The 15,203-nt window shown below is 47.2% G+C and overlaps 1 protein-coding gene across 1 annotated transcript in view; it reads right to left on the minus strand.

The window, feature by feature from the left end:
• LAMC1 (laminin subunit gamma 1) overlaps positions 1–15,203 on the minus strand; it is a 149,035-nt gene that overhangs the window by 8,374 nt on the left and 125,458 nt on the right. Inside the window, exons 14-22 of the mRNA XM_014575427.2 lie at positions 14,412–14,657; positions 13,866–14,019; positions 12,978–13,120; positions 12,068–12,246; positions 10,093–10,249; positions 4,110–4,315; positions 3,486–3,565; positions 2,876–3,013; positions 2,520–2,664 (exon numbers count right to left, since the gene is read on the minus strand). Coding sequence (XP_014430913.2) covers positions 2,520–2,664; positions 2,876–3,013; positions 3,486–3,565; positions 4,110–4,315; positions 10,093–10,249; positions 12,068–12,246; positions 12,978–13,120; positions 13,866–14,019; positions 14,412–14,657 — 1,448 coding nt within the window. The remainder of the gene's footprint in view (positions 1–2,519; positions 2,665–2,875; positions 3,014–3,485; positions 3,566–4,109; positions 4,316–10,092; positions 10,250–12,067; positions 12,247–12,977; positions 13,121–13,865; positions 14,020–14,411; positions 14,658–15,203) is intronic.

Below are 15,203 nucleotides of genomic sequence, written 5' to 3' on the forward strand. Positions count from 1 at the left end.
CTATCCCCAACCCTTATACTGCTGCTTTTTTCCCCCAATTCTTCTGTAGGAAGAGGTTTTTCCAACATTTGGCCTGTCTAGACTGGACCAAATGTCAGAAAAACCCCTTCTTTTGGAAGCCCCCTTATTCCTCATGGAAAGAGGAATATAGGGGTTACCGAAAGAGCACATTGTTCTTCTACTTTTTTTAGTGGAAGAGCAAAACGCATCCCTGGATGCAGAAGAGTTTTTCTGGAATATCTCCTGCAGTCTAGTCTTACCCTCGCTGGGTAGGCTCTGGGGTGGGAATGAGGGCTTTGGGTGTGGGAAGGAGTGAGAGGTGCAAGCTCTGGGAGGAAATCTGGATTCAGGAGGAGGTAGAGAAGGGGACACTGGTTCAGGGAGGCGGCTTCAGGCCAGGCAGTGTTGGGGTCAGATGTAGGGTTAGGGTACTAAACAAACCACAGGGTTGTGGATATCAGGGTGCAGGAATTTGGATTAGCGTATGTGATGGGCTCAGGGCAGGGGATTCCAGTGTATGATGGGTTCAGATCAAGGGTCTGGGGGAAGGGGGAGTGCAGGAGTGTTATGATGCTGTGGGTAGATGGGGGTTTGGCCCCAATTAGGGGTTTTTGGCCAGGCTTCATTTTTAAATAAAATACTATGTCAAACACAAAAAGTTTCTCCATTGTCTTTATTTATGAGAAGGGCGGGGAACCTGTTTTGAGTGAGGGGTCACTGACCCACAGAAAAGTCAGTTGGGGCCACACAAGTGAGATGCAAAATAAAAACTGCTCTAAAACTCCCACAAGCCTCACTAATGTGGCCCCAACTGTGCTGGTGGGAGCAGGGAACATGGTATTGGGGAAGGGTGCCAGGGGGGTACCAGGATAGGGGAGAGGGTGCTGGGTAGGGTGCCAATGTGTGCTGGGACAGGGGACAGGGTGCTTGTAGGTGCTGGGGCAGGAGACTGGGTGTCGGGGTAGGGGACAGAGTGCTGGGGCAGGGTGCCAATGGGTGCTGGGGCAAGGGCCAGAGGGCCAGTGGGTTCTAGGGCAAGTGCCTGGGGCAGAGGACAGGGTGTCAGTGGAGGCAAGGGACAGGGTGCTGGCAGGGGAGGGGACAGGGTGCCAGTGGGAGCAGAGTGCCAGTTGGAACAGGGGGCAGAGTGTTGGCTGGGGCAGGGAATCCTCCGCACGCGCCTCCCCCAGAGGAGGGAAGCTCTGGTAAGAGCCTCCTCCTGGGACTTCTCCCCCCGAAAAGGAGGAAAGCCCCAGAGCATGTTTCCCCCTGGGACTCCTCCTCCCTCCCCTGCATGCACTTCCCCCCGGGACTCCTACCTCCTCCCCCGCAGAGGAGGGGAGCCCCGGTGTACGCCTCCCCTTCCCGGAAGCCCCAGCACACGCCTTCCTCCGGGACTCCTCCTGGCGCGCCACAGACCTGGAGGAGGGGAGCAGGCAGCGCACTTCCGGAAACCCCGGAAGTGGTGCGTAGCTGCCGGCCTTCCCTCCACCCCGCGGGAAGCCGGCACTACCTCCATTTTCGAAGGTAGGTAGTGGGGCTTCTTGGGGTGGGGGGATTTGGGAGGGGGGCCCTGAACACCTCGCAATCAACTGGTAGAGCCCTCCCAATCGATCCGTCGATCGCAATCGACGGATTGGTGACCACGGATTTGAACAATCCCCGATAGATGTCTATCTAACCTGCTCTTAAATATCTCCATAGATGGAGTTTTGACAACCTTCCTAGGCAACTTATTCCAGTGTCTAATCACCCTGACAATTAGGAAGTTTTTCCTAATGTCCAACCTAAACTTCTCTTGCTGCAATTTAAGCCCATTGCTTCTTGTCCTATCATCAGAGGCCAAAAAGAACAATTTGTCTCCCTCCACCTTGTGACACACTTTTAGATACCTGAAGACTGCTATCATGTCCCCTCTCAGTCTTCTCCTTTCTAACCTAAATAAGCCCAATTCTTTCAGTCTTCCTTCACAGGTCATGTTCTCTGTCTAAACCTTTAATCATTCTCGTTGCTCTTCTCTGGACCTTCTCCAATTTCTCCACATCTTTCTTGAAATGTGGTGCCCAGAACTGGACACAATACTCCAACTGAGGCCTATGCAAGAAATAGTTCCTATGTAAGAAAGCTTCCATCAAACTCTCTTCTAGTACGTGTGGTGGCGGGGGGGACGGGACAGGAAAGGAAACAGTTTAGAGAGCTCAGCATTAGGCCTAAGATTCCTGCATCCCCTGAAAGCAGCTTCAGATAACACCAGACGGTGACTCGTCTTTTGTCCTTTGGAACTGGATAAATGGAGAAACATGCAGTTTCCTCTGTGCATGTCTCTCCAATGAGGACTCAAATATCAAGGTCTTGATTCTTCCATACAGACAAAAATTACATGGCACTTACACACACATGTTTTAGCTTCAGTACTGATTGCAAAGCACTTGAACAAGGCAGTAGTAATGTATCACACCAGTTCAGGTTTGCGACCATTGATCTTTGAACACGCCGTACACGTTGCTTGACTGAGATACCTCTAGTGCCTTGGAGTCCACAGCAGGAAGACTGGTGAGATTAGCATAGATCTGTAGGGCTTTATTCCCAGCTTCCTCCGCCTCTGCATGCACCTTGTTAGCCTGTTTCTCTAGGTCTCGAGCAATGTTCTTTGCTTGATTATACCTATGACAACAGAGTATCCGGTTAACCTAGGATTTCATTCTCTTTCTGAATCAGCAAGTGAAGGATAAAGCTGTCTTGGCAAAAGTGAAGACAACGGTTGAAATAGAGAACTCAAGTACTTTCCACCAGCCAAAGTAGAGAGGACATTTTATTTTAAGCACCATCCTTTCCCCACTCATACCAAGGGGAGGATAATCTGTTCCTGACTTACTTCTTGTTGAGTTCATCGATATCATTTGCAGTTTGGTTCTCTCCTGCCAGTGTCTTCAACAGCAATGTATAGGCCTCTGTGGATGTATCATTTGCTGCCTTTGCTATGCGCACAATGTCATCGGCTTCTTGTTTGTGTCTGGACAATATTACAGAGGGAAAATAATCTAATTAGGACTAAGAGCTACATTTATTCCCAGCTACCCATTCCCCTTCCTCTCCCAGTAGCAGTGTTAGGGGGCTAATAAAGAAGTGTTGTTGCTCATCCCACTGCCAACATACCAGTAAAGCCTATGAGGGCACTTGCAGGGTACTATTATGATTTTACATGTCTATGAAGTTACGTGCAGGCCAAAGGCTGCCCCCATCAGTAATACTCAGAGTGTAATACTCAGATACAGCTCTGGTGCTTACAGGTCCCAGAACCCAATGCCCCATCATTGGTCTAAGCAGCTCCAGCTTCATACTGAGCAAAAGGAATCTTGCTTCACTGAAGGCCAATTAAGGTTAACCTTCCATTTCCCAGCAGGCGCCCATTCAGCCCTTCATAAGGCAAAAATCAAGTGGCCTACCCTTACACAGATGCTTTGTACTGGCACTCTGGGCCTTACCGTTCAGCCAGTTTACGAGCCTCTTCTGCCAAGAGAGTCATGTTGTTAGGGTCACCACTTGAGTCTGGTGGGGTAATGGACTGAAAGCAAAATCAAAGGTCCTTTCAGAAGCTATTCTTTCCTCTTTTGTTGATTTGTCCTTTTAATTATTCATGGCCATAGCTTGCTGACTTAACATGACTGCTCTAGTTCTGATTTCTTATATTAGTTTGCAAAGTCAGTGTGATTAGGGAACGTGGTAGGAAGCAAAATGGCTATAGAAGTCCCTTAAGGTTGTTAGAGTATGCTGGATACAATGGAAGAGACGACAAATCCTGTGCAATGGTGTACATGTCTCAAAGTGTTGTCACAAACAGCAAGTAAAAAAAATTAACACTATGAAGAATACCAAGGGTTACCTTTCAACTAGTAATACTTTTCTCATTGGTTTGTGCAATACACACTAACAAAACTTATGCCAAGATTTATGACACTAAACACACAATGTTGCAACCCAAGCTCAGTGCTAGTTTGTTAGGAGGAAAAATATAATCAGGACATTAAGAAGCTTGTTCTACTATCAAAACTGGAAAATGCTACACATTAGGGAGTTTGCTTCATCTCAGCCCTTCACAAAACACTCACCACATTGTTAACGGCCATCTTTGCCTTCTCTAGCATATTAGAAGCTACTTCAATTAGGTCCTCTGTGCTCTCCACTCGCTTTCGGGCTTGCTCAGCTAGGCCTTCAGTCTCCTGCACTGTATTTTGAATGTTCTTTAATCGGCCAAGCTGGCTTGCCAGAGTGCTGTTAATTTCCTTGAGACGGTCCATCAGGCCCTGATCCACATCTGAGGTGAGCAACATAAAAAAGGAGGAAGCAAAATTAATAACACTGGGAGCAGGAGCTGTAGAAATAAAACATTTGGTAATTTGCTGCTGTCTGCAACATGTTGGTAGGTTAATCCCTTGTTGAAAGAGGGCCAGAAGAGCCTTTTAATGAAGGGTAATCAGTTTAAGATCCAAGTTATTTATTATCAGAATGTGCACAAAACCCACAAGAAACAAAGCCGTCACCACCTTCTCATGCTCCTGCTGGGCATTCAGCGTTTGTGAGCACATTTGGCCTGAAGTCTGAATGCAAGACCTGGCACAAAGGAGGTAGGTAGCTGCTTTTCAAATGAATTATGTTAACGAAATATGTTCCACATATTCTATTAGGGCAGCAGTTTGCAAACTTTTTGGAGCTGAGCCCCTCTTTTAGGAGAGATGCTAAAAAGTGTTTATTCAGGTAAACATGTAATCACTGAATTTTTCAGCAGTGGCACGTTTACACGTAGGGCAGCTCCCAGGGAGCTGGTGCGCACAGGGAGCCAGTGCCTGCCTCCCCTCCCCCCCACAAAGCTGCTGCGTCCAGACAAGGTTAACCATTTACACAAATACACTATCACACCCCTATCTTTAGTGACATTTTTGGTTGCACCTCCCAGCCCAGAGAAAACAGACACGTGCACAAGTGGGTGTGACAACCCGGGAGGGACCTTAACACCTACCCCAGTCAGTTTCAAATACACAGATACTGACCAATGGCACGGCCAAGAGCTTCTCAGCAGTGGGCTGCTTCTACCTTGCAGCCAGGCTGCACCTCTAGGGCAGGGCCAATACCTGCCCCTCTTCACTTGGGTTTTCAGTGTGGAGAAGGTGTGAGCAAGGGTCTATGGGGGCAGAAACAGGGCTGAGAGTGGAGGCTGCTAGGAAAAGAAATTAGCGCAGCCACAGCTGACGTTGACATTGACTAGGGTTACCAAATGCCTAATCACACAAACCAAAAACACCCTCATCCCGCCCCTTCAAGATCCCTCCCTGTTCACTCCATCCCCTGTCACTCCCCTCACCCTTCCTCACTTTCACTGGGCAGCGAACTGGGGGGCAGGCTCTGGCTAGATGGCACTTACCTCAGGTCGCTCCAGGTCAGCAGCATACTGGGGTTACGGCCAGCACAGCCCTGTGCTGCTCCCTAAAGCAGCTGGTACATCTCTGTGGCCCCAGGGGGCAAAGCAGGGGATGCAGATGTGACTCTTCACCCTGCCCCTCTCTGCAGGCAATGTCCCCACAGCTCCCACTGGCCACAGTTCTCCATTCCTAGCCAATGGGAGTTGTGGAATCAGTGTTTGGGGCAGGGTCAGTACACAGAGCCCTTCTGTCCCCTGCCCCCATAAGCTGCCATCTGCTTCTAGGAGTGGCATAGTGCCAGGGCACGCACGCAGCCTACCTTAGCTCTGCTACACTATTGGACTCCTGGAATGGCTGCAGTAGCCTTTGGGAGATTGAGCCTGATTTGGAAGACTCCTGGAGAAACTAAGGTGGAATTGGGAAGTTGAGATCATGCCTGGGTCCCACCATGGAGGGCTGGCATTAGCTAACTTGGGGGCTGGACTTGACGACCTCCTGAGGTCTCTTCCAGCCCTATGATTCTATGTTAACTTGTGTTGCTGATTCCCTCCTCCCTGACTCAAAATGTTCCTCCACTCTCCTCACGGGGGTGTGCCCATAATTTGGGACCTGTGCAGGTTGAACCTCTGAAAACCAGTACTTTCTGCAGGACCAGGGATGCTTCTGGACCAGAGAGCCTGGAAGCCTAACGGCAGAAGGGCCAACAGCCCCACAAAAGTGCCGGGGCCAGGCCAGAGAATCCCAGCAGCCTGTGGCAGTGGGGGCTGGGGTATCTTAGCTACCTGCAGCAGCATGGGGTTGGGAGCCAGGGAAGCCTGGCTGTCTCCATCAGCACAGAGCCAGGGGCTGGAGAATTCCAGTCACCCACAGCAGCATGGGGCTGGAAGCTGGAGAAGCCTGTCTGTCCACAGCAGCACAGGGCCAGGGAAACTTGGCCAGCATGAAGCTGGGGAACCCAGATGTCCATGGCAGCCTGGAGCCAGGTGGCTGCAGGGATCAGAGGGAGGGGGCCAGTGGCAGGGGTCACCTTCCCTGGTCTGGCAAATTATCTCGTTCGGGACTTGTCAGGTCCCAACAGTGCTGGATCAGGGAGGTCCAACCTGTATTAGGGCCAAATGATCTGGAAGTGCACAGCTGAAGGGGCAAGCCACGCACTGCTCCTCTCCATTGCAGGCAGAGGCAGAGTGTAAGGAATCTTCACCACCAGGCTCTGAAGCTGCTTTGCAAGTGCTATTGCATACCTGAAATACAACAGCTTCTACAACTTGTGCTCCTGCTCCATGAGGAGAAGCGTGTCTATTCACCAGCAGTCACAATAGCACATTCACCAGCCTGGTGCCTTCCCAATCTGGGCCAGGAGCTCCTCTGGATCTGAGTTTTGCAATACTACAGGAGGTAGCAACCTCTGCATGGCCTTCCCAAATCTGCCCTAATTCTAAAAGTGATAAGTAAGATGCAGCTATTACAGTCCTTGAAACAGGGACTAGCCTTACGACCATGCAAGGAGCCAGTTAGCTTAAGTAGGTTTTAGGTTTTTTGAACCAGATCATTAATAGTGTCCTATACACACTCAAGTACACAGTCTGCGCACAGGGAGAGAGATATTTTAAAAAGTAAGAGCAACATGAAGGCTAAGAAATCAAATATAAACTAACAAAATCCTCAGGAAATCCAAGACTTAAGGTTTCTATAGCAATGTTGCCATGGCCACATTACACATCCTGTAGGTCATGTCAACATTAAACAAATGTTAGTTTATTAAACAACGTATTCAGGTAGAAAAGCCAGGAGAAATGCTACATGTGCACATAGTGCTCAGATTCACATGGTTGCAGGAGATTCATAAGGTTTTTTGAGTACCTGTACTCTTGACTTTAATGGTGTGACAAAAGAAAGGGAAATTAAATGCAAAACCTGCTATTTCAGAGAGGAGAAAAAAAGCAAAGCCCTGGGAACTCGCCCTGCTGGGCTAGTGCATGTTAGCTTCAAGGCCTTACCCAAGATGCAGATAACCAAAGGATACAGCTGCACAGCGTTTTGGATGCCTGGGGAGGGGAGTGAGCCCTGGGGAAGTGAGACTCATGCTAGTGCTAAAGATACCCCTGGAGACCTTGCTGCTCAGGCTGGAGCCCAGGCTCTGAAGCTCAGTCCCCCGAGGCCCTAGTGGCGCAAGCCCAAGCCACAACTGCAAATGCTGTTTATAGAGTTATCTTTAGTGCACCAGCTCCCACTGGCTTCAAAGCACTATGCAGACACACTCTAGGAGACCCGAAGGGATACCTAATACTGAATGCCTAATGCTACTGCCTAATACGCTAAATAGCTCAACCACTAAACCTCCCCAACACTAACAGAACTGACCATGTAAACACTGAACTGACGTCTGTAAACGGAATTATTTACTTCCCCAAGTGAGGGCTACGGAACCACCCAAGTCCTATGGCCACCTGGGCACTTGAATCATTGACATAAGCAGGTCACATTGCGTCAGCACCAAACACTGCAAAGAGCTATCATCCTACTTCTCTGGGCATGTCTCAGAAGGCTTCTCAGACAACACGGACCCTCTCCTCCTACACCAGCCAGGAGCAGTCCCCTTCATTCCCACTCACTCAAGCTGCACTGGATGCCTGAAAGGAGTCTCAAGCCAACACATGTATACCTAAACCACAGTCTTCTTGGTTAGTGAGTGCCAGCACCATGCAGACGATACAGAGCCTGAGCAAAACCCTTCCCTACATATGATCACACCTCAGCTGCCAAGATGGCCCAATACTGGCATGGGATCAGCCCAGGGTTGAATGGTGGCCAACTGAAACTGAACCCAGGCAAGACAGAGGTGACGCCAGTGGGCAGAGGAAAGCATTTAGATGAATGTGCAGCCATGCTGCAGTCTCCTTTAGTTAAAGGCTAACCCACAATTAATTAATTAATTGTGCAGTTTAGGAGTAGGGGTGTTAAATTTTGATTAGTCAGTTAATCAAGTACGCCTGCCCCCCTGCAGAGATGGTGCTGGGGGGGAAGTGGCTTTTAAGCTGTCCCTCCCCAGCACCGGGTCCTACTCTCCTCCGCTTGTTGTTTCTTTCTGATAGACAAGAGCGGGGGTGGGGCCAGAATGAATAGTGGAGTCACTACTCAACTATCCAACAAGTTTATGCTTATCAGATAGTTGACTCGTCACTTACATCCCTATTTAGGAGTACTCCTGTACTTCTCACCAAACACTCTGAGTCGTGCCTTCTACTGCTGTGATTGGCTAGGAGGCTCCTTTCCATCCTGGCAGAGAGCGACAAAGCTTTGGTTATACACACTGTCACCTCCTGCCTGGACTGCAGCAAAGCGATATGCCTGGTTTGAAACTAACACCCCAAGGAAAGCACAACTAGCACAAAATCCTGCAGCATGTGCTGTCCTCTACAGGCTGAGCCATCCCTGGGTATGGTGAATCAGGACGAACACCCCACACTTTCGGAGGCTCTGCTCTCTGGAACTGGAACAGCCATTGGGCAGCCCTCACCAGAACTTTTTTCTCTTCACCAGTGGGTCCTGCCAATCAGCACCTCCCTTGCCCTCCCAGCGCCTACCGTCTGCTATGCTTCAGCTGTTTCATGGTGTCAAGAGGTACTGGGGGGAAGGGCAGAGAAGCAGTGTAGGGCCTTGGGGGAAAAGGTGAAGCCTTGGCTCCTGCCCCGGCAGAAGAAACTTGATGCCTATGTCCTAGGCCCTGAACCTCTCCAGGGAAGGCCATGTCAAAAGGAGCTACTAAAAGCACATCAAACCTGTCTTTGGTTTTCTATTCCAACTATTCTCCTTATCTTCTAGGCATTCAATGGCTTGAACCCAGCATACAGATCTTCAAATGACTGCCAAAAACTCCAGGATGAAGGTCTTGGTCAAAAATTTCACTCCTTGAGTACCATGGAACTCTCTACCAAAAGGATAGAGCTTGTTTGTGTAGAAAACAGAGCTTTTTCCAGGGCTAGACCAAGATTCTGGAACTAACTTGCACAGGAACCAAGAATCACCATTCTTCTCATTCCCTTCTGCAGCAAGGTCACGGTGCACTTCTTTGACAATTGTCTTTTTTTAAAAACATATATATACCCAATATAAGTCACGTCACTTAACAAGCTGCTGGAAGACACAGGTGTACCACAGTGTGGAAGGCAGCACACGATGCTACAGAGAACAGAACCTGAACAAATCAGGAGAACAAAACCTACTCCTCTCTGGGCTAAGACCAAACAAAGAATGTTTGGGCCCAAAGAAATTTCTTTAGGAAAGCTAAAAGGAACAATATTGCTACTGGTGAATACTATGAAGGCAGACATCCCCTTCATATAGGTATGTGTATAATTTTAAACAAGCAGAAAGATTTCCATAGTTAATAAGTAAAAGGCTCTTTAAAATTAGTCTCTCCTCTGAGTGGGCCTGTGAGTTGTCTTTTTGTCTGTTTTAGACTGCTCTTTGTTTTTGTGCATTATCCAGAGCCATGCATATTGTCAGGAATAAAATACAGCCATCCCCATGCATGCTTCCTAGATGATGCTTTGAAATGTTCACATCTCCTGAAGCAAACTACATGGTAACAAGAAGCAACTTTGTTCCCATAAGGGACCAGGAGTATTCGGCTTAACACTAGCTGCATGGCACCCTGTCAGATAGTTCAACCTACCTTTGCTGTTCTGTGCATCTCGGAGCAAGTCCATGACCTCTCTCTCTGCTTCCTTCAGTCTATCCTCAAAGGCCTGATCAGTCACCGTTTCATCTCCTGCACCAAGGTTTGCGATAAGATCTTCTAGTTCCCGCAACCTCTCGCGTTGTTCTGCCACCTAAGCAAAAAAGATAGGGAGACAGAAATAAACAGACTCCTTTAACCCTCCAAAAGCTGACACAAAGTACTTGTCAGTTGTTTCAGCGTCCAGCAGGTGTCGCTCAGACACTGTGCATCTAGATCGGCAGTTCCCAACCTTTTCCAGATGGGGACCCATTCTGACAATTCAGGAAGACTTGGTGACCCAAGGCAATTAAAAAACAGGGGGAGGAGAGAGGGCAGAGCCACCTGGGGAGACACTTGGCGACCCTTTTGAAATGTAATGGTGACCCATATTTGGGTCCCGACCCATAGGTTGGGAAACCCTGATCTAGATTCTAGAACCATGTCTGCCTCACCAAAGGCTCTTAAGCAAAGTAAGTAGTCATAGGATAAGAGGGAAGATCCTATCATGGATTGAGAACTGGTTAAAAGATAGGAAACAAAAGGGTAGAAATAAAGGGTCAATTTTCAGAATGGAAAGAGGTAACTAATGGTGTCCCACAGGGGTCAGTACTGTGACCAATCCTATTCAACATATTCATAAATGATCTGGAGAAAGGGGTAAATAGTGAGGTGGCAAAATATGTAGATGATACCAAACTGCTCAAGGTAGTTAAGACCAAAGCAAACTGTGAAGAGCTTCAAAAGGATCTCCCAACTAGGTGACTGAACAACAAAATGGCAGATGAATTTTAATGTTGATAAATCCAAAGTAATGCACATTGGAAAACATAATCCCAACTATACATACAAAATGATGGGGACTAAATTAGCTATTACCACTCAAGAGAGAGATCTTGGAGTCTTCATGGACAGTTCTCTGAAAACATCCAATCAATGTGCAGCAGTCAAAAAAGTAAACAGAATGTTAGGAGTCATTAAAAAAGGGATAGAGAAGAAGACAAAGAATATCTTATTGCCTCGGTATAAATCCACAGTAATCCCACATCTTGAATACAGTGTACGGATGTGCTTGCCTCATGTCAAAAAAGGTATTGGAAAACGTTCAGAAATGGGCAACAAAAATTATTTTTGGGTTTGGAATAGCTGCCATATGAGAAGAGATTCATAACACTGGGACTCCTCTATAGGAGGCGCCCGACTTGCGATGCGATTGGTTCCGGGAGAAGCGTCGCAAGTCGGAGGCGTCATAACTCAAACCCACATTTACGATAGGCACCATGTGCCGTCGTAAATGCAGGTCGAGGATGTAAGTAGGGGGTTTTCAGCCCCTTATGCACTTACAAAAATGGCCGTAAGTGTGGGGGGTCAGAACTCAGGTGGTCACAAATCGGGGGCCTTCTGTACTTTAAAAAAAAAAAAAAAAAGACTACGGAGGGATATGACAGAGGTCATGACTGGTGTGGAAAAAGTTATTTACTTGTTCCCGTAACACAAGAACTAGATGTCACCAAATTAAATTAATAATTTGGTTTAACAAAGAAACAAAAGGAAGCATTTCTTCACGCAACGCAGTCATCCTGTGGAACTCCTTACTACAGGATGTTGTGAAGATCGTGTCTTTAACAGGATTCAAAGAAGAACTAGATAAATTCATGGAAGATAGGGCCATCAATGGCTATTAGCCAGGATGGGCAGGAGTGGTGTCTGATAAGTGACACTTGATAATACCCTATCCTATTCATTTTCTCTGGGGCACCTGGCATTCACCAGTGTCAGAAGACAGGACACTGGGCTAGATGGACCTTTGGTCTGACCCAGTATGGCCATTCTTATGTTCTCTCTTTCCCAAGAGGTCAGCCCCAGGCAAGCAACATAGGGGCTGAACTTGGTGTAATAGGATATAAGCAGAGGGTTCCATTGCAGGTCTTACCTTATCTCTAACCAGTCTATAGCATGCAGGACACTCTTGGCAGCCAGGCCAGGACCGGTTGTAGAAATAATTCTCTTCACACTGGTCACAACGAATCCCCACAAAGCCTTCCTTACACTCACAGCGACCATCCTCCTTGCACTGTAGGGAGCGAGAGCCCTCGGTGTCACAGTCACACGCTGTATGAAAGTTAAAGCATTTGAATCAGCTTGGCTGAGAAGACAGACAAAGAACTGCTCTGAACTGTAGACTATTCCATGAAAGAATGACACAGCAGGGCACCAGCACACAGTTTGAGGCTCAACGCTTCTGTACATAGTATCTAGAAAAGCACAAGACGCAATAGTTTGAGACACTATTCACACCAGACTCTGCTTACTACCGTTCCCAGTGTCCCACAAGCTGACCTCTCTGTCTTGGTTTCTCTCATCAGAATGATCTGCAAATTTGTTCTCACAGTAACAAGGAAGTTGGAAAGATTTAGATACAGCCCTATATTTGTGTCACATTTACACTTTGTTTCTTCTCTGGACTGAGTCAGCAACTTATGGCCACATTCCAGAGTAGAGACGTAGGAGCTTATAGAGCAGAAACTGAACTATTCTGGAAAAATACTCAGAGCAAGTGTTTATGCCGAAGAGAGGCAGATGTCTACAAGTAAATGAAATCAGAGTGCCCTCAGGGACAGAAAAACAAAACTCCTACAAATAAATCAAGAGACAAACACCCTCACTGGGACCAGATCTCACCTAATGTCTGGGATGTGGACACAATAAGACAACTTGTGTGTCATGTTAAACATGAGGCAGGGAGAAAACAGCGGCATTGGACAAGCAAGGAGAGGATGAGAAATGGAGACACATTCTGTCGGTTTCTGCTTCCTCTCCTCCATTACCCCACCACCACTTACGTTTGCATCCTTCAGGTCCAAATCCGAAGTGGTTGACCTCACATCTCTCGCAGTGCTGCCCAGTGATGCCCGGTTGACACTCACACTGTCCAGTTTGTATGTCACAATGGCCATCGGTGGAACCCAGCGGGTGGCAGTCACACCTATTGAAGGAGACTATATTTCAAGTGACAATAAAAAACCCTAGCAAAAACAACAGGCTGCACTTGCATGTTTCATGTGATGATCAAAAAGATCCAATAGCGTCTCATACCTCCCATGTGAGGTGGGCATTGCTGTCTCTCTCAGATGTGGAAAGCAAGGCACAGGGATTAAATGAACTGTGCCAAATCACACAGGTACTGAGCTAGGAATGGGAACCTACCATTCTTCTCCAGTAATCACAAGATGGCTTTTATTTATAAACAACTCTTCTCTATAGCAGTGTTTCTCAACATTTTTTATAAAGTACCCCTTTAAAAAAATTTATAAGTGCCCCCAGTACCTACAGCTTCCAGACACACAATTTTTTTCTACTATTGCCACACATTTGTTTAAACAACTTAATTATAGCCGGGCGGGTGATGACATTTTTGGGTGTAAAAAGTACAAAAATAATAAAGTGCTGTAAAACTTAAAACAAAAAATCAGTTTTCTCCAAATTTCAGTTGTGTTGACATGTCCCCCTTCCCCCCAACTTCTCTCAAGTACCCCGAAGGGTACTTTATACCACTGGTTGAGAAACACTGCTCTATAGAGCCCTCATCAGATCTGCTTCTTAACTAACCCTCTCCTGCCCTATTGCTGTTCACAGAAAACCCCTTCTTTCTGTTATGGCTGAAGAAATGAGAGTTAAACACAGGTACCCTGAAAAACACACACACTGCCACAGCTGCAGGCCAGTCTCACCTGTCACAGCCACGTCCACTCTGTAGGTTGTAGAAGCCGGGCTCACAGGCACTGCAATCCCTGTCACTGACATGTGGCAAGCACTCACACTGCCCAGTTACTTGATTGCAGTTTGTCTGCTGGTTCACTGTGCCATAAGGATTACAGCTACAAGCTGCAGGAGATGGAAACGGAAACATGTCCCCAGTAATTAGCAGAATGCAAGCACTGTAAGCAGCAATTAACTAGAGCCTCCAAACATGCCATAAAGCGCATGAATTCAAATTGTAGGCTGCACCCTCTAAAACACATGCAGTGCCCACATTGTGTCAGGTTTACAGCATAGGCCATAAGCATCAGCATAGCATAAAATCTTGCACTCCAGATGGCAAGTCTGCATGCAGCACCAAAACCAGAGTTCTGACATTTGACCCATTATTATGTGAGGTCTGCGGGGCCAAAACATTCAATCCTTTCGAGGATGTGCCAGTGAGACTACAAGGGGGCTCAGTTGGCCATTAAAAGGGCTCTGGTCTTTACACGTGAAAAGCTGAGAAAGGCACTTACCCTTGCACTTAACCTCAGGACTGGAGGCCAAGGGGTTCCCAAAGAAACCATCTTTGCAACGGTCACAGTAGAAGCCAGCTGTATTGTAGATGCATTTCAGGCATTCCCCTGTCAAGCGGTTGCAGTTCCCCACAGCATTGGGATCAATGTTTTCATTACACTGGCAGAGACGGCAAAGTCTGGAAGGGCCATTTTCACCAAGCGGGTCTCCAAAATAGCCATCATCACATAGCTCACATCTTTTACCTGGAGGCAGGACAAAAGTACCTGTAGGCAGCCAGCAGTTACAATGTAACCTAGATTCCCCTACAATCTCTCCTGTAAGGTGGTTTCTCATCGCTTTTTGGCTTGCCTGATATGAAGTGACCAGGAAGAGCTCAGGCTTTGAAACACTTCAATTGAGGAGTCCATCACAACCTTCCAGAGTTACAGCTGCTTTTGGATTATCAGCTAAACTGTGATTTATAAACCTGTGTCACTCTAATAACACGCTGATTTGTTTTTTAGAAAAACGCCAAGGAAACACTAGTGCACTACTTTCCATGTATGATTTTTGTCCACTTGAAACATCTAAAACGTTTCTCAACCTTTTTGATACCAGGGACCAACTTGCTACCTTCCTAAACTGTGTCAGGGTGATCTTGGGGACTGGTGCCTGTCGATAGATCAATTGTTGAGAAACACAAGACTAGAAAGCCATCAATTATACAATTTGCATCTTATCTTTTTGTGCCTCTTTAACATCACACTTCCCCAACCTGTTCCAGATTTCACACAGCAGTTAAGCTAGAC

The sequence above is a fragment of the Pelodiscus sinensis genome, chromosome 9 (genome assembly GCF_049634645.1).
Source record: "Pelodiscus sinensis isolate JC-2024 chromosome 9, ASM4963464v1, whole genome shotgun sequence".
NCBI classification, from domain to species: Eukaryota; Metazoa; Chordata; order Testudines; family Trionychidae; genus Pelodiscus; species Pelodiscus sinensis.